Consider the following 20,237-nt stretch of genomic DNA (forward strand, 5'->3'; position numbering starts at 1 on the left):
CTATATGTGTGTGTGCGCTCCTTTCACTCCACATATACGTGCCTTTGCCATCGGCATTACACTAATATATGGCTTGTCTTTAAGAGGGCACTTCCTTTTTCCTCTCTTTTTGACTGGAACTGAAATCAATGGTCATGCAATTACAAAATGTGGATTTGTCAAGTGACGTCTGGCTGCTAAAGCGCGTATGGGGAGCACTATACCCAATAAGAAGCTCAATAAGAATAGAAACACTGCTGATTGCCGACTACGGCCCCATCAAAACCAGACAGCCAGTTCCAGGTGTTTTATTCTGTCGAGAGGCAATACTACATATTGGCAAAGAACATCAATGTTCACTCAAACGTCTCACGGCGACCTATTGACTCTCCACCAGGGAGCAGAGTCAACCATTTGGAAGTTATAGCTCCTTTCAAACTGTTTTAAGACAGGAACAAACCTTCAGAGCTGGAAAGTGCTGTCTCGAGAGGCTCCGTCACAGATAATTAGTGATCAATCATGAATTAGTTTAAAAGCTTGAAAAGAACACTGAGAGCATTATTAGATTGCAGGGATTCACTGCTCTCCAATAATGACTTGGATTTTTAGAGGAATGAAATCCTCCAATCATTTGTCAGTCTCCTCTATTGCCAATCAGGCCCATTAATCAGGATAAGGTCAAACCGGCCCACGCCTGAAAGATCGCAGGTGCCAAACAGAAAAGAAGGGAGAAAAAGGCTGCTTACAGCTTGTGTAATTAGAGGACATTAACACAGATGGTGCAACTTCTTCAGGTTCATCTCTAAAGAGACAAACACACTTTAAGTATTTAATATTGCTATTACTAAGACTTAAAATGCCACTTGGCCTTGAACAATTAATCAGAGAGTAATTTATGTTCATACTGCCAACAAGATCTAAACTGATAGATATTTGCCAATATTGTCTTCATATTTTAATTTTCCAAGCACACTTACCAAATGCACTTAAATGTACATAAAGGTATAAAACTGTGCCTATTTGCACAACTGATCTAAGATATTTACCTGTCTGGTGTTTCCTGTTCAAACCTTTCTCATAAAGATCTCTAACAGCTGACCTGAACTGAATGGCTCTCTGTAATTGAACAAATGCATCAATGCTGCATTTGTTAAATCTAATTACAGGATGCTACTACAGGGCATGCTTATCGAAGAGAACAAATATGTCTAATCACATTAGCCCACAAATCACAAAGCCATATGAAAAGATACATGAGGTTAAGCCTGGAAATTAAAGGGGTCATATGATGCGATTTTAAGTTTTCCTTTCTCTTTGGAGTGTTACAAGCTGTTTGTGAATAGATAAGATCCTTAAAGTTGCAAAGACTAAAGTCTCAAACCCAAAGACATATTCTTTATAAAAGTTAAGACTTGTCCACAACCCTCTAAAATGCCTCATTTAAACACGCACCCACATGTGTACGTGACTGTGTGGGAAGATTTGCATAAGCATAATATCAGTAGTGTCCTACGTCAGCAGCATCGTGAACGCGCTCACAACTGATCCGGAAGAGAAGACAATGCTGAATAAAGTCATAATTTTTGTTTTGTTTTTTGGACCAAAATGTATTTTTGATGCTTCAACAAATTCTAACTGACCCTCTGATGTCACATGGACTACTTTGATGATGTTTTTCTTATCTTTCTGGACATGAAAAGTATACCGTACTTACATTTTCAATGGGGGGGACAGAAAGCTCTTGGACTAAATCTAAAATATCTTAAACTGTGTTCCAAAGATGAACGGAGGTCTTTACGGGTTTGGATCGACATGAGGGTGAGTCATTAATGACATAATTTTAATTTTTGGGTGAACTAACCCTTTAAGGGGCGTAACAATTCTGTCACACACTTGAGGCATTCAGCCAATCTCAAAGCGCTAGATAGCTGGCCAATCAGAGCACACCTCGCTTTTCAAAACGATGAGCTTTGAAAAAAAAAATACTTGTTTCAGATAGGTGGAGCATAGAGGAGAAATGTATCATGTATATTATGTGAAAAAATTTTTATGAACCTTAAACCGAATAAACACATTTCATTACACCAAATATACAAAATAATGTTCTTTTTAGCAACATCATATGACCCCTTTAATTTATAGATTTAATATTGCTGTCCTTAAGAAAACTAACCTTGCGTTTTACCCTGTGTCTTTAAGGGCCTGATTCAGTCTGAAGCTAAAATTATATATATATATATATATATATATATATATATATATATATATATATATATATATATATATATATATAATTTTAGCTTCAGACTTAATATACTATAATATATATATATTTTAAAAAAGTCAATCAGTCAATCAGCCGCTAAAATGAAGTGGTACAGCCAGGGGCGTAGTTTATGGGGGGGATGGGGGGAGGTAACCCCCCCAATATTCAAATCCATCAGTTACAACCCCCCCAATATTTCAACATGAAAATCACAGTAGATCAAATGAAAAATATAATATGAAAAAATAGAATTCATTTATTTTGTAAAAATAATTTTGTTCCTAATCAAATATGAGTATGTCATAATAAATCAGACAAAAAATACTCCCCCTCCATTGAACCGATTGGTAACGCCCAACCAATGAGTCGCACTTTCACCAAAACAAGCGAATGGTGTTTGAATGGGAGAGCACACGGTTAATGTTAACGCCAAAAATGAAGAGAAGCGCTGCACAGCGGACTATATTTAACTGCTGGTCAGAGAGGGGTGCAAAAAAAATAAAAAAAAATAAAGCATGTACTGAGAATATTGTGTAATAGTTAGTACACACCACATATATTTTAGCTAGCTAATCCATTGCAATCTATTCAGCTATAACTATCAGTATAACAAGTTACCAAAGCAGCTGTCTGTTTTGCTAGTATATTTTTCAGTAGTGTCTGTAATTATCAACGACAAAAGTATTCACATTGGTGTTTGTTTTCTTACTAAATTAATCTGACTTTTGAACGAATTGGATGAATGAACGATTTAAGTGGCTAACTCATTAAAACAGTGAAACACTGCCGCCTACTGGCGGTTTCAATACTTAATTTCTTTCTTTTGATAATCTCTACTATGTTAGAATTTTATGAATGATGATTTTACACAAATTTCATAACGTTATGAGGTGTATAATCTCTTTACATGTTTTTATAACAGATTCGAGGTAAATATAGCAGCAGGGTAGAAAAGTCAGCAGAGGGAGAGGAGGAGCAGTTGATCAGGTAAAGAAGATGCCATTCAATCAATAAAATAAAATAGGAAACAGTATAGAAAAATAGCAGCTTTGTAAAGTTAGGCTACACATTAATGCCTTTAATGTTTTAAAGATGTGTTTCCCTTTAGAAAAAAATTTAAAATGCATTAAGGTGGAATGTAAAAATCTTAAAATAAATGTCTAAATGTTGTCTCTTTCATATTTGTTGAATTTGTAATCAGTTACAGCATGTTGCCAGATAGATAGATAGATAGATAGATAGATAGATAGATAGATAGATAGATAGATAGATAGATAGATAGATAGATAGATAGATAGATAGAAATAAATAAATTGTCCAATAACAATACACATAAAAAAAAAAAAAAAAAAAAATTTTGAAAAAAAATAACGGGCAGCATACAACGTTCAACCCCCCCCAATGTTCAAACCAAATCTACGCCCTTGGGTACAGCTGTCACTCTTTCGAATCGATTCTTTCAAACATTTTGTTCCAAAGCACCAGTTCATAAAAAGAAGTCTTACGCCTCAATTGCGTCATCGTGTGGCTCTAGGCGTAATGACATTGTTAATAACTTGTAACTCAATTTAATTCCAGTTATTTCGTGTTTTAATTAGGCTTTAGTAACAGGGATTATTGATAATTGTGTGACAATTAATAGTTTATAAAAATAGTCATTTAGAATATAAATGCAGTTTATAATTCCATTAATTTGACAAAAATAAGCAGTTGTCATTAATAGTACAACAAGTGAAATTAAACTATCTCTGATTGTAGATATACTGCTAAATGGGGAGAGATTTTGTAATTAATCTAGTCAATCTACAGTACATTAAGGTTTCATTCAATAATTATGCTGTGTATTCACATATGAAACTCAATCAATAGTTTTAAAAATCTTTTTACGATGCTATGATATTTTGTGATGCTACAGCATATGCCCAGACACTGGACACACTACTTTAAAAAGACAAATTATATCTGAAATCTCATATCTCTGTCTCCTCAAAAAGTCGTAGTCCAAACCAGTCACCGTTTCTGTCTGGACCAAATCCTGCTCCATATTAAATATCAAATATACTGATTATCTCTTTATTTTATTATAATATTCTTTTAATAATTACACACTTCAGCTTTAAAGATATTACAAATGCATTCAATATTCATTCAGCTATGCTAAAACAGATATTACACTTTTTATGCATTCAAGTTGCATTTGCAAAAGAAATGATTAAGACGTGAATGCCTCAAAGCTCTTTAACATCTCATTGCAAAATTATACATATTTGCATGGCAGGAAGTGATCTTGAATCTTTACGATAAGTGCTACATTATGCCATGTGCATTTTGACCTGTTAAAAGTGACAGACAGTGCCCTGAGAAAGCCTTTTTAAAGGCCCAGTAAACATTACCACAAATGTTCGTTATTCAGTGCATCTCCTCTGTCCACCTGCAAGCAAAACCTCTGCCACATCCCGTATATTATTTGCATAACTTAAATCCGGATGTGACAGATTAGATCTGTTTAAAAATATTCTCAGTTGTTTGTTTCCATTGCAGTCAACATTTTGTCTTTTGTGGACAGACCCTGCAGATAAGGTCATTCTTGCTTTAGAGTCTCTCTCCAGCTGAAGCTGTGGTTGGGCCCGTGAGTTAAAGGAAGAATTGGTGGGTCCACTAGCTGCCAGAATCCTGAGTCCCCCTGCTCCTCACAGGCACACAGACCCAGATATGGAATCTGGACGGAAAGATTGGCTCCAATAAAGCATCATGCTTAAAGTATAAAGATTAAATGTTTAAAGTAAAGTGGATGAAACTAACCTTTCTGACTACTTGCACAAAATCTTTGGAATTCTGAGGAGAAAGGCCCTGGATCTGGCGAGTACAGGCCTCCAGAGTGGAAGCATGTCCCACAAACAGAATATTTTTTCCTGATGTAAAACAGGAGGGTATTAGTAAAGATATGTGGGGGTCAGATACTAAAAGCAGTATTTTTAATCACTCACCCTTATTTTTGCAGTACGCCAAAATGTCTTTGGTCACCTGGTGGCTGCGACTAATGTACGTGTCATACGCCTCCGAGATGGTTAGTTTGCTAGTGGGGATGTGAGGTCTGCGGAAAGGCAACTGTCAATCAGGACAGAATCCGAAATGTAAGTAGCTGCTACAATGTATATGATTCCTCCAGTTGTTACCTGTATGTTGTGTCTACATTAAGGTTGGCCGCAGCAAGATCTGTGGGGGGTATCCAAGCAGGCAAAGATGTTCCTGTCACCCATTTAGTCCACTCAAAAAGCCCAGGCTCCACTCGGATGCTTAATCTGCTGCCATCTTGCTGCATTCCTAGAAAATTAGCACATGACATTGGGGTCACACAGCATTTAAATGTAAAGTAGACTTATAAAGTGAAAATGTTGATTAATTTATACCAAAACAGCAATATCTGAGGCAACAAGGAACTTGCTGGAATATTCTAGTCTAATACAAGCTTCATTTCAGCATTCTCTAAAATCTACTGGTGGATAGAAAAAAGTAAAAGTGTTACTTAAAGGGATAGTTCACCCAAAAATGAAAATTTGACCCCATTATTTACTCACCCTCAAGCCACCCTAAATGTATATGACTTTAATCTTTCTGACAAATACAATTGAAGTTATATTAAAAAATGTCCTGGCTCTTCCAAGCTTTATAATGGCAGTGAATTGTGGTCGAGATTTTAAAACAAAAAGTGCATCCATCCATCATAAAAAAGTACTCCACATGGCTCCAGGGGGTTAAATTTACATTACATTTTAACATTTTATTATTACCAGTGTTATTATGAAAACCGTTGTGCTGCTTAATATTTTTGTGGAAACCATGATACATTTTTTCAAGATTCTTTGACTGAATTTTTTTGTAATATTATACAGGTATTTATGGTCCATTTTAATCAATTTAATGCATCCTTGCTGTATAAAAGGTTTTTTTTCCTCAAAAATATTAAAATAATATTTGTACATCTTCATGATATAAATTGGGTATTTATAATCTATAAATAATGTATTAATTTATAATAATTTATAAATAACAATATACAATAATATATTAATAACAATAATTTATAATAAAATATATAGCTACCTTTTTTATATTTTAAGTCTCTTGCAAGGGGGTCATATTGTCATATTTTGGGCACCATGGCATCTAAAAAAATTAAAAGCCCTGGTCTAAAAGACATTTACATGCTCCTATTGGAATATTCCTGTAGACATGTCGACTGCCAACAGATTCCTGATTACAGTACGTACCTCTGAGGATTTCATGAGCTGTCTGGACACATCGGAGACTGGGTGAGCAGTACACAAAATCAATAGTGGTATTACTTTCCAGCAGAGCCTCACCTGGAAATGGATGGATGGATGGATAATATCAAAAGAGCATGATGGATGATTCACTTGGTGAATTCATGAGAGCTTCACAACACTGAGCAGACATACCCACTATCTTAGCCTGTGTAACTCCAACCACTGTGATAGGAGTGTCCATTTCATAGTCCCTGTGTGCTCCACCCCAGGCAGGTAGAGCAGCAGGCATATTCAGGTTACTCCTCATGTAACTGCCTACAGGAAGACAAACTGAGCTCGCAAACTAACTGTATCATATGAGCGAGGCACCATGACCCGTCTGTTTAGATTACCTTTAGAGTCAAAACACTGTGAGAGCCATTGTTTCCCAAACACAACATCCATTCTTTCTCCATGCCGACATACAAACAGTGTCCTTTTAGGGGTCCGAGACTGGATGTTGGAGCGGAGCACCTATCACCAACAGCACAAAATAAATCACTCAAATCATTAGTATCTGCACAAACACAAGTTTATTTTTAACCAACTCAACCTCAACAATGATAAATGGTGGAAATGTTACTTTAATTGATGTAATGTATAGTAACAGGCACCTGCATAGGTTGGCAAATAACACTCAAGATGGCGGACTCTCCCAGCTTTGAGTTTTCAAAGCATCGAATGTTGAGCAGTCCATCCAGTGATTTGCTCTCCTTGCAACCCTTTTCCGAAAGGGAAGTACAAAAGAAGGAGTGTGACCTGTTTAAGAAGCATAGATATAAATGTACGGCAAAACTTAACGGACATTTATCATTCATTGAGACTGTGAGAATGAGATTACAATGATAAAGGAAAGATTTTGTATTTTTATGTATTTACTTTAAATTTTGGAGTTTTAATTTAAAGTTTGTTTAAATGATTAAAAGGGATAGTTCACCCCTGGTCTCCAAACAACATTGGATCCCATTCACTTTCACTGTATGGACAGAAAAATTCCAAAATATTTTTCACATTATTATCATTTTGTGTGTAATTCCACAGACAAAAAAGGACATAAAGTGTATGAATAACAAGAGGATGACTGCCTACAATATAACTGGCAAAAAAAACAGTATGTTAAAAAAAAATTATGTCTGAATTGATAGTATTCAAAGAACAGTAGGCGAAAACTTCCTGGATGACAGAGTAGTTCTGGCAAGATTCTGAAGTGTGCATTTATTGGACCTTTTACTATCCCATGAGGCATCAGAAGAAGATTTGTGAGGGACAGTAAAGCGATGCAACTGAGGCTTACAGGTCACATGACAGTGACAATGCCAAATGTCCAAATTAAAAGCAGATCCAAATTAAATTCATACTAAACATGTTTGTGAAGTAATTATTTATTCAAAAGATACTACTCATAGAGTAGATTTCAGATATAGCCGATGAGTACATTTTAGGTGAACTTTCCCTTGAACCCTGAGCAGGTGCGAGCAATACTGGTAAGTCTCGCTGATCAAAATTACAGCACATCATCTGGAGAACTTACCCGTGGAAGACCCATGTGTCAGACTCGTCAGCAGGGCTCACATAGTTCTCAGGCAGCAGTCCAGAGGTGCCTGTACCCAGAGACGTGCCGTACACCCAGCCCTCACTAGTGCTCATTTGCTCCACTGTAGAGGAGAAGATAAAGTCTCCTGGCACCAGTTCCAGCTCATCGTCATTCTGAGGAGTGTAGGGGTACATCACTTGCAAAGTCTGACAATGAAACAGAGGTAGGTCTGCATTAAAGTGCATTTATGTGAACTAGCAAAACATTTCAACTGGAAACAAAAAATGTCTATAACAGACATAAACAAATAAGGCTTAATATGGGCCTCACCTCATGATTTGCAAATCGTACGTCTCTTGAGAAAAGGACAGCAAGCCAATCACAACCCAGCTTGATCTCAATCCCTCTTGCCAACTTTTCCAAGGAAGAATAATGATTGGTTGGGAAGTGATAGGCTAGAGTCAAATGAAGCTGCTTTTTATGGGGTTCCACGTGAACATCTAAGAAATAAATAATTAAGAGTATTTTTATGAATTTATTCTCTGTTCAAATACACAGCATTTTGACAATTGAATCCATATCAGTTCATTTCATTTGAACAGGATTTAAACAGATAAAACATCCAGAATGTTCACTTTACAGTTTATCTTTTAAAAACAGATTTAATTTGACAGTTCACTCAAAAATGAAAATTCTGTCATCATTTATGTCATGTCTTTCTTTTTTCAGTAAATTATATATACATATATAGTGTTCCTGTAGCTCAATTGGTAGAGCACTGCGCTGTCGAGGGCAAGGTTGGGGGTTCGAATCACCGGGAACACATGATAGGTAAAAATTGATAGCCTGAATGCACTGTAAGTCACTTTGGATAAAAGCGTCTGCTAAATGCATAAATTTAATTTAAGTTTAATTTAATAAAGTTCTGGGATGTCAACTATAAAAAAGGACAAATAAGCAACATCAACCAAATCAATAAAAAAAAAAAAAAAATTATGTGCACTATATTATGTGCACTATATGTGTTTTCTGAAGCCTTATGATAGCTTTATAATATATATATATATATATATATATATATATATATATATATATATATATATATATATATATATAGTCGGTGTGTGAATGGGTGAATGTGAGGCAAATTGTAAAGCGCTTTGGATGGCCATGTGGTCTGTTGAAAGTGCTATATAAATGCAGTCCATTTACCATTTACAGTACAGACCAAAAGTTTGGACACACCTTCTCATTCAAAGAGTTTTCTTTATTTTCATGACTATGAAAATTGTAGAGTCACACTGAAGGCATCAAGGGCTATTTGACCAAGAAGGAGAGAGATGGGGTGCTGCGCCAGATGACCTGGCCTCCACAGTCAACGGACCTGAACCCAATCGAGATGGTTTAGGGGTGAGCTGGACCGTAGACTGAAGGCAAAAGGGCCAACAAGTGCTAAGCATCTCTCGGGGAACTCCTTCAAGACTGTTGGAAGACCCTTTCAGGTGACTACCTCTTGAAGCTCATCAAGAGAATGCCAAGAGTGTGCAAAGCAGTAATCAAAACAAAAGGTGGCTACTTTGAAGAACCTAGAATATGACATATTTTCAGTTGTTTCTCACTTTTTTTGTTATGTATATAATTCCACGTGTTAATTCATAGTTTTGATGCCTTCAGTGTGAATCTACAAGTTTCATAGTCTACAAACTTTATTTAACAGTTTAATCTGAATAGAGCATTCAGCCCGGGGGCGTGGTCGAATCTTGTTTGTTATCTTTATTTTCTAAATGCACAACGTTCTGTTGTTATTATGTCTGTATACAAATAAAAGTAGACCCTTTACAGATTCGATTGATGTACTGCTCTTATCTGTACTATCAAAACTGAAAGTGTAATTTAAGTTCTTTTCGGGGTTATCAGGAGAAAATGACTCATAACGCGTATACGCGTTAACCGACTCAAGAGGGCTGAACAGAACAATTCAAAACGAAAGAAAACAGACTGCTCTCTGCTTATGTAACGTTAATCCGTATGAAATGTGCATTTCTCTGACGCGTTCACTACTGCGAAGATAGCGACACAGCATCGTCAACTTTATCTTTGCAGTCGACATGACATTGATACAGAAAACACTTGTTTATTAATAATTATATTCATAAAATATAAAATATTCACAATCATTACTTTTGCCGGTTGTTTTTGACAGCTTTTAAGTGCGTTATTGGCAGCGCCACCCTTACACCCTTAGCTCATCACAGCTGGACTGCTTGTTATGACGTCAAGGTCATTTTTAATGTTCTTAAATTCAATTAGGCTAAACATAGCCTAACTGATACCTTTATCTTACGTTAATCAGCACCTGGCCTGTCTAAAACCTTCTAGATTTCAAGCCATTCCACCACTTTTCTAACTGCCAACTAAGCTTGTGGATAGGAGGGGCAGGTGGGCGGCGGGTTAAAATGCACCTCTCTGATTGGCCGAAAGCTTTTCACTCCACTTACACGCTGTGGATCAGCGGCAGAATCAGCGTCATAGATTGCATAGAAACTAAAATCGGCGAAATGCGAGAAGCAACAAAATGCTTACGTAGAGAGCAGCGAATCGTACAAGCGTACTTATGGATCAAAATGCGTGCAAAGTACGAAAAATGCATACATGTTGGCAGGTGTGTAATATTGTAAAAAGCAGGACATTCTGCTTGATTTCTTAATTTATGTTCCAAGAAAAAAAGTAAGTCAAACGGGTTTGGAATGACATGAGGATGAGTAATGAGCTGATTATATAAAAAAAACGTGAGCATTATGCAGGCATCATCTGTGACAAATGATCACGCCTCCCCACCAGCTTTAGCAGCAGCCTCCACCGCAAAGTCAGCCGCGAACTTCTTCAGCGACTCAGCCACATGCTCCTCCACGAAGAGACCTATGAAGCTGGTGGAGGTGTAGAGCTCCAGGGGCAGAGGGCTGGGGAAGCGTCCTCTCCACTGATTCACTGCAGACTGCAGAGCTTCACACAGAGCCACTAGTTTATTGTCTGGACACTACAAATACATAAAATAAAGAAATGTACACAATTCTGCAACATAAGAATAAGACATCAAGATAAAAACAGAAATTGTGACTCACCATAAAGAACTGGCAGAGTGTGATGTGTGGGAATATGTTGTGAGCTTTGTTTTTTCCACAAGTCAAGCGAGACTGCTGCCAGAAATGAGAAAGCTGGTTTTGTAAAGGCCCACTGGGGCGCAGATACAGCACATACTCTCTGGGTAAAGGGTTGTCCAGGAAAGGGTCATCCAAATGAGAGAAAAGCCTATGGAGACATATGTACATGATCACGTACACTACACCCAGTCAAACCAGCAAATACAGATGGTGTAATTTTAACTGTTAACAAGAAATTGTTTTATATAGATTTTTTATGTATAGAATTTCTGGATTGCCTCAAATGAACCACTAGAGGGTGGTAACATTCCTCAAGAAGAGCCTATTCAAGGAAAGCTCACCAGTCACATGCAAGCGGAACACTTCTGCCTCCAGTTGAGGCCAGAGCTTTCAATCTGTAAAGAGAGCATATTTTAAAATGAGTGAGGATCTTTCATTTTGCAACCAAAATCAAAGAATTATATAATACAGATCATTTAAAGAACATTTAAAACATCTGGACTCTACTTTAATGCCTTGCCTTTATTTAAAAAAAAAAAATAATTAAGCACAAGTGTACTAGAACAGGTAATAAATAAATAAATCCATAAATCCGTCTAATCTACTTCAGATTCTGTTCAGCTTGGTTTCTTCTACTCAAGGTATTCCAGTCAAGTCTATCGTTAAATTTTATGTTAAGAAAATGCTTTTCCACTTTAAGCATTTTGTGCCATACAGGCCTAAGCGGGCATATGATGACAACATGTTTGAATTTTATGAGTGGTCACATAAGAGCAAAGACGCACTAATATTTTCCGATGGAGTATGTGTCATTTTTTAATCGACTATATGCTCACGCTATGACTCCATGTTATGAAGTCTGTGGAAAACGTGCAGAAAATGAGATTTCTTATATGTGAAATAGAGAAGAAGCTGCGTGAGAGTTGATCTTCTCACTTCTCTCGTACATCAGTGTCTCTCACACACTGCCGTTGCTTATTGAAGTGAGAATACAGCTTTAAAAAGCAGAAAGATTTTTTGAGTGAAAAATCATTTACTAACTGCTTGTTTTTTTAAATAAAAAAAACACTAGCTTCTCTAATCTTTTTGTATTCTATTTGTTTTCTTTTTATTATAAAATTAACAAAAGCAAAAAAAGGCCAATAACACTAGCTTGCTCGGTTCTTTTTCTGTTATTTAATTTTTTATTATTATAAAATTTTAAAAGTAAATAACTAATTAAGCTAACTGAGACCTTGAATATCTTTGCTATCTTGTTGATTTTGATTTTTTCCATTGTTCTCATTTGTAATTCGCTTTGGATAAAAGTGTCTGCTAAATGACTAAATGTAAATGTGAATTTTTAAATATTGTTTGGACACACATCCTTTTTATATAAATAACAAAAGATATGGTACACATTTCCGTCTTCATTTTAAAAGTTAATAAATCTATGCACCAAAATATAGTTAGTTGGACATTTCAAAGTTTTACAAAAAACAACAATTACTAGAACAATTTCAGTTCAAAATTGTATCTTTATTTCAATACGTTACTTGCCATTTCTTTGTAATTATGTGTGAAATTTACTAGCATTTTCTGAGTGAAAATGGTTACTACTCCAGATTAGTTTTTTTCAGTATCACTGTAACAAATCTGTGACCCATTTCTGGGCCATGACCTACCAGTTATGCTACACTGTGACTCCAGAACAAGGGCCCTGTTTAAATACCGCAATAGACTTAATAAACCAGGTTGTTTCATATGGCAGACAATTAAGGTGACATTTTTACTTTTAAGCAATATTTAAATTTAAAAAACAACTTTTGTGCTATGATAAATGTTGTTCTCATCTAAAATACCTCATTACCCTCATGAATAATAAGATAAGATTTGTAACCTGTACAATGTTCAGAAGTATTATAAAGAATACCCTAGTTTGTCACTTCCAGAAAGCCTGGAACTTGATATAATTAGTGGAAAATGTAACAAATTGTGTGATCAAATGACCATCCCATTGAACCTAGCGAAATGGTTTCTGTTCTGAAAGCTCAACGGAATGAGACAATGACTGTGGTTACCGCAGGGTGTATTAGTGTTTCAGCCTGTGTGAACAGGTCATCATAAGACCTCACATAGCCTCTTTTTAACTATCACCACTGAAGCGAAACCTCAGGGTATACCAGGACTTCCCCTGAGCTCTGCTCTACAGCTACTTCAACAGGAAGTAGTTCACCAAAGGCCACGGCCAGTCTGTATGCATGTTGGCTATCAACCTGATCTCTTAGAATAAAGAATTTAGTTAACAACACAATAGAAAGCAGAAGCAAGAATAGGGTTCAGCCGATATGACAGACAACATAGCAAGAAAGGCAAATGAGAGTTAAAAACAAACTTCCCTCTGACAGCCTAAAATACATTTCCGAAACGAAGCCCAGCCCAGCAAACAAATTTAGTCTTTGTTTTAGAGTACAGTAGGTTTCTCACAATTCTAATGAAATCAAATAAAATTTGTGATGTTTCTGCAATATCATTTGTCAACTGGAAATATTTAATAGATTATATTATTATTTATTACAGCTTTGAGTATGAGAAAGGTGCATTGTGAATAAAATGTATTATTATTATTAATAACTGAGGATTAATTAACAGCAGTCAACAAGTAACATCTGAGCATAAATAAATGACCAGATATTAAAAAACTGATGGTCTAACAAAGAGATAATGAAAATACAATCAAACATTTAAATTTATACAATTTCCGATCGCTCAACATCATGCAAATTATTAACATGACATATGATGAATGGGATTTTTTTTTCAACAAAATATAGAAGTGTGCTTTACCATCCACAAGAATGAGCACTGGCCTGAATACTGTATTCCTATTAGCTACATGTTCAGGTGAATTTGTGCTAAACTATCAGTTTGATTGGGCTCATGGTCTTTCACAACAAAAAAAAAAGACACAAAAAGCATTTTGTCATTAGTTTTTGTTGATATTTTAAATATATATTATAATGATAAGACTGACATGATATGGTTAGATGCATGTTATGTTTGTATTTAACATGTTTTATCAGAACAGATCTGCATGATACCGTTTCAGAACAAATTAGTATCTCATTAAATGGAAAAAGCTCATGAAAACATACATTTTTAGCATTCATACCAAGTGTGACAGTGAAAACAACCACCCGTTAAAGTTTAATCTAGGTCATAATGCTTGAAGTAATATTTTCCTTTCAACAAAAACAAATATGCATTTTAAATCAAGATTAAAAAACAAAAAAAACAAAAAAAACTGAACAACCACCCACACACACCACACTCACAACCTGTCACGTCTTAGATGCCTTTTAATGTCTTACAAGCTATTTCCAATTCACCCTGTATTACTCATGTACAATTTGATAAAGGTGCAGTGGGTTGATTCTTTACAAATTCCGGTGACCTATACTATAACTAATCAAATATGACTGAATATGGAAAGCTGTGATCAGCAAGTCTTCCACCTATATATGGCTCAATGAATTTGCACATCTACATCCACAAGTGTATGGAGCAAAAATGGAGATATAGGGTAATATGTATATGGAGAAGAGGGGAAAATTTAGTTTTTATAATATTTGTAAAAGCATTTCATAATAATTATCAATAATTTGACCATTTAGCACTACTGATTTTCTGCCACATCTCACTAACAAGAGCAACATCTTTCGTGTTGTATTTGTGATAAATGACATATAAATGATCTAAAGGAGATATTTCGAGGATATTCATACCATGACTTGCAAATAGCTTTTGCTGTCATAACCCAATTAAGATTATTCCATTTTATTCAGCTCAATTTTTTTGCTCTTATTTAATCATGCATATAACAGTTTTCTATAAATCACTCCAGATAATCTCCACAAAGTGTCTTTTCATAATCGTCCAGCTGACCAGCCTCGCATGAACACACCTTCAACTCCTCTCTTTGGGGAAATCCCACCGCTCAGACCTCTGCATCTCCTAGTTTCCTGTTTGCAAACCTTCCGTTTAGCCTGATTCTTTGCCAAGACACTCCAGAGAGTCATTGCAATCCAAAACACCTCTTTCAAAAACTATTTTACAGACAGATGCTCCAGTGTCTACAGTGTATTTTAAAAGATTGACTACTGCTGTACTGGACTATTGCACAATTACACCTAAACAGTAACATATTTACAAATCTGAGATCAGATTTTTTTTTTTAAGATATTAATTCTTTTATTTAGCAAGGATGCATTAAATTAATCAAAAGTAAGAGTAAAAACATTTATGTTTTAAAATATTTATATTTCAAATAAATGCTGTTATTCAGAGCTTTCTATTCCTCAAATAATCCTGATAAAAAAAGATCAATCAGTTTCCACAAAAAATTTCTTTCTTGAGCAATAAATTAGCATATTTGAATTATTTCTGAAGGATCATGTGACACTGAAGTCTGGAGTAATGATGCTGAAAATTCAGCTTTGTCATGACCGGAATAAATTGCATTTTAAAACAGATTAAAAAAAAAGAAGTTATTTTAAAATTGAATAATATTTCACAATATTACGGTTTTTACTGTACTTCTTATCAAATAAATGCAAACACAATCAAGAATCCTGTCCCTAAAACCCAATTTTGTTTTTCCAAAACAATATCCAACATAGTAAAGGGTGGCGCTGTATCCTTGTGTGTCTTCCAGAGCTTGACTCTGTACGGGAGGATGGAAGTACACGGCCCTCAACCTGGCAACCGCACAACCACTACAGATGCTGGACTCACAAATGAGAGAACACACACTGATACAGGCCCCTTATAAACAGTGGAGGAGTGGAAGAGTAGGCTGACTAACAACTGCCTTTGCGGATCCCAATCTTGTGCCTGTGTCTATAAGGGGTTCGCTCCTGTGCTGGCCTACATCTGTTTCCTTTACCCCGGCAGCTACTAAGGGAGCTGAGCCAAAGAGGAAGAAGAAAAAGATGCGATTGATCTCACTGATGCCCGGCAAGAGCAACAAACAGATGCTATCCCACAAGCCCCAAGGCCCACAAGTACCAGCTGCCATCCCTGCCGCACGGGACTGACAGAGGGAAGAGCGCACAGCTGTCCGCCCAAAATATGGCTAGCCAACACCTGCAGGGCTGTCGGCAAATGTGGCCAGACTGACAGCACACTTGATCCCACAGAACATCACATCAGAACCATGATATGCATCCTCACAGGCTGTGAGGGACATAATGTGGCCTTTTAATGCAGAATATGATCAGGATGTCTGTATTTGTGCACTGGGAAGTCATGGTCTCTATCTCATCTCCAGCACTGCGTGTTATATTTCAGGAAGGAAGTTGATGACATTTACACAACATGACCCTGAGACAAAACCACAGTGATGCGGCGTTATTATATGCACAGACTGACTACTGGTAAATGCTACATTATGACAAGTCATTAATGGTGATATATGGATGAGCAACAGAATAACAGGAAGAACTAGTCGGTGTATCCAGACTTAAAGGTTCACTCAAAAATTTTAATTCTGTCATCACTTACTCACCCTCGTGTTGCTCCAAAACGGTATGACTTTTTCTACTGTGAACACAAAGAGGAAATTGGAAAGAATATCTATGATATTTTGAATGTCATGAAAGTAAGAGGACTAGAACTTAAACTGCCATGAACTTGAGTTTATGAGAGAAGCTGGGATGTTTAATTTGTGAATGAATCATACTTGTGAATCAAATCTTTTCAAATTCATCTGTTCAACAGTACACAAAAGCTAGTCTGAATGATTCTACTGATCAGAATGATCTCTGACTTCCTATGATTCTATGGATTGAAATGATACTCCTGATAGGAAAGATATGATCAACTGATTCTACTGATAAAAATGATTCCAATGATCTGAATGATTCTACTGATCGGAATGAATCTGATCTGAATGATTCTACTGATCGGAATTATTCTACACATTTGAATGATTCTTCTGATCTGAATGATTGGAATCAGAATGAACCGAATGATTCTGATCAGAATAATTCTACTGATCGGTTAATAATTTCTTAATTTTCAATGTATTTCTCACGAAGTCAGATTGACTATTTTTATGGGGCTTTTCCTTTTTTATAATTTTGAAGCTCGACTTTTCCAGTCCCTTATTCAATTTCATTATAAGGAAAAGAGTGATTTTATTTAAAAAACAATAATAATTCCAATTTTGTTTTCCACTGAAGAAAGATAGTCCAACATGTTGGAACAGCATGAGGGGAAACAAAGGATGACACATTTTCTGTTTTCATCAATCTCCACACAGACAAAAAAATATATACATTTCCTTCAGATCAGTTCCAATTGCAACAGGACCAAACGAGTAAACACCAGGACCAAAAAAAAAAAAAAGAAAGATTCTTCCCACACAAGTCTAAGTGCACATCAACTACATATGCTTTCATTTTGAACAGCTGCATGGTCTTGGGTTTTCTCATTGATGTGCCAGAATAAGAATGAAAAAAAATAAATAAAAAAACACCTTGTGACATCTAGTTACATTGAATGGATCGGTATGATCGCAGTCATATCTCAGTCGACTCAGTCAGATAGGAGCAGTGGTGTAATGTAACATAGTAATAATAAAATAATATTTTTTGGGAGTATCTGTACTTTATTTGAGTTTTTATATTTCAGCCAACTTTTACTCCACTACATTTCCTAATTAAAAAGTATAGGCCTACTTTTACTATGATACATTTCCCAGAAGCATATTCGTTACTTACTACAAAATAGACAGAGGTCAGAAGAACACAGACTGCAGGTAAACAGGTTCAACGAATCGGTGGTCTGGAGCTTGCAAGTTAGACCCCTAAAAAACACCTTTGCTCATGTGCAAACAAGTGTGCGCACAACCGATGATGATTCATTTTCCACTCAAGTCGAGGCTGGGGTGTGCAATATACAGTTTATCTTCTGCGATCTGACATTATCAAGTTGGCTATGTCACCAAATCACACACAGAGTGCATGCACGTTGATTTATTAGTCTATGAAAACTCTAAATTCCAGGCATCCTAAACCTGAAAAAAAAAAACCTTAAGATAACATGTAGAAAGAAAAAACAATGCATCTTAAGCACACAGAATAACATAAGTGGACTTTGAATGATTAATTGCCGATTTGAATGATTACGTAATTGTGGTATCCATAATTGGAATCGCAATTAAAAAATGTATTAGCCGTGGGTTAAATGCATCCATGTCCCCTCTGAGATGCATTAAACTGTAGGCTAAATGCCTTTCAGATGCAGATTCCAAAAATTATTTCTTATGTTGGTATGAAATACACAAAGTACTGAATGAAGTGCTTCTTATTCTTACCCAAAAACACAAAATGAAAAAGAGTTAAAACTGAACTCAATCTTGTTACTAAAGTGGTGTATGAACATTTATATATATATTTACTTGTACTTTCAATATTTAAGTACTTTTCGTACTTAAGTACAATTATTATCATCATATACTTTAAGACTTTTACTCAAGTGATATTCGAAACGTTGACTTCAACTTCCACCAAAGTCATTTTGGGGAGTGCAGAGTATGCCAGGCATAAGGGCCCTTCTGCATGCATTGGGTAGATAACATGATGTATAGAAAGAGGCACCTCTTCGGTGGCCCAAATCAAAAATGTAATAATAATAATAATAAAGTAGTGAAAAGGATTAAAATTATATTGCAAATTTTTAGTGCCTTATGTAAATGTAATTATTTTTTTAAAAAGTACAGTAGAATGAAGGGGGCAAACTGTTCATGGCACCCCTGGCATCAGGGCTACTGACAAGTCTAAAAGCTTTTAACTCTGAAAGAGTCTTTCACAGGAAATGAGGGCAGTTCAGTGTTGTTATGTGGGTCAATACATCTATAAAGGAGACAGAGGAAAAGCATATTAATAACTCCTACATGACTACACTTGACACGTTAGTTAATAGAAAAGCATAAGCGCCATTAAATACATTTTCTTTATATTTATTTTAATATTACAAAATATCTGACAAATACGATAACGTATGCAAAAAGGAGAATGTATATCGTTTTTCATATTTTGTTACTTTTTTATATTTCAGATTATTTTATTTGTTCTTCATATATATACATACATATATATATATATATATATACACACACACACACACACACACTATTTCAGATTATTTTATTTGCTCTTCATATATATATATACACACACACACACACACACACACACACACAAGACCATTTGCATTGCAGGAAAACCGTTGTTTTCAGTTTCGTGACTTTATACCGACTTAAAATCAAAGTAGTTCCCCTCAATGAAAAAATTAGGTTCAATAGCGTGTTGAAACACCCTACGGATTAACTCTTGAATGTTTTAAGAAGAACGCCATTATTTGTGATAAATATGGCACTTACGCTCTCTGCTGAGGAAATCCCATCGAAAGCAGGACGTCCAGACTGGATCCATGTTTGACAGAGACGCAACTGTTCTGTCTCAGTCTGCGCGGAATAATCTTCGAGTAAAGATCCTCCTTTGCTGCCATCCTTCAGTCCCATCAAATGATACTGACGACAGTCGAAGACGACACTTCCACATCTTACACTACAAGCATTATCGGCCCTCCTCCTGACAGCGGCAGTGTATGTTTGTATACAATAGACATACAGTAGATTAACGAGCTACACATAATAGCTGTGTTTCAAAAACCGATCGAGCTGCCTTCCTACTAAACAACATTTTGGACACCATGTATGGGTTTCCAGTAAGAACACGAAGCACATTTGAGCAACGCGCCTGTATGCCCTAAAATGCTGTCTAAGTAGGCAGGTCACGAGGTTTTGAGACGCAGCCCAATTAATAATGCGTGTCAAACACTGATAACTAGCAGTAGTCTGTTCACTAGTCATTCTTGACACTAACCCGCTTAAATTAGCCTAGTTTACCTAAAAGTCTAAGAATAATGACATTTTACCTTCTACA

At 35.9% G+C, this 20,237-nt stretch overlaps 1 protein-coding gene across 2 annotated transcripts; it reads right to left on the reverse strand.

Annotated features, from left to right (window-relative positions):
- Positions 1–4,111: 4,111 nt before the first annotated feature.
- LOC132122775 (ubiquitin-associated and SH3 domain-containing protein B-like) lies at positions 4,112–20,065 on the reverse strand. 2 transcript variants are annotated; one of them, XM_059533170.1, is made up of 14 exons: positions 19,673–20,065; positions 11,589–11,642; positions 11,209–11,395; positions 10,925–11,123; positions 8,417–8,586; positions 8,084–8,259; positions 7,167–7,311; positions 6,906–7,026; positions 6,706–6,828; positions 6,517–6,609; positions 5,422–5,569; positions 5,233–5,339; positions 5,048–5,157; positions 4,112–4,964 (listed from the first exon to the last, which is right to left on the reverse strand). In XM_059533170.1, the coding sequence occupies exons 1-14, from the start codon at positions 19,798–19,800 to the stop codon at positions 4,827–4,829; spliced, it is 1,899 nt and encodes a 632-aa protein (XP_059389153.1). In that variant the 5' UTR covers positions 19,801–20,065; the 3' UTR covers positions 4,112–4,826. The 2 variants fall into 2 exon arrangements, with proteins under 2 accessions (XP_059389153.1, XP_059389152.1); XM_059533169.1 differs by having other exon boundaries at positions 8,084–8,292.
- Positions 20,066–20,237: the final 172 nt, after the last annotated feature.

Source organism: Carassius carassius, chromosome 41 (assembly GCF_963082965.1).
Source record: "Carassius carassius chromosome 41, fCarCar2.1, whole genome shotgun sequence".
Lineage (NCBI taxonomy): Eukaryota > Metazoa > Chordata > Actinopteri > Cypriniformes > Cyprinidae > Carassius > Carassius carassius.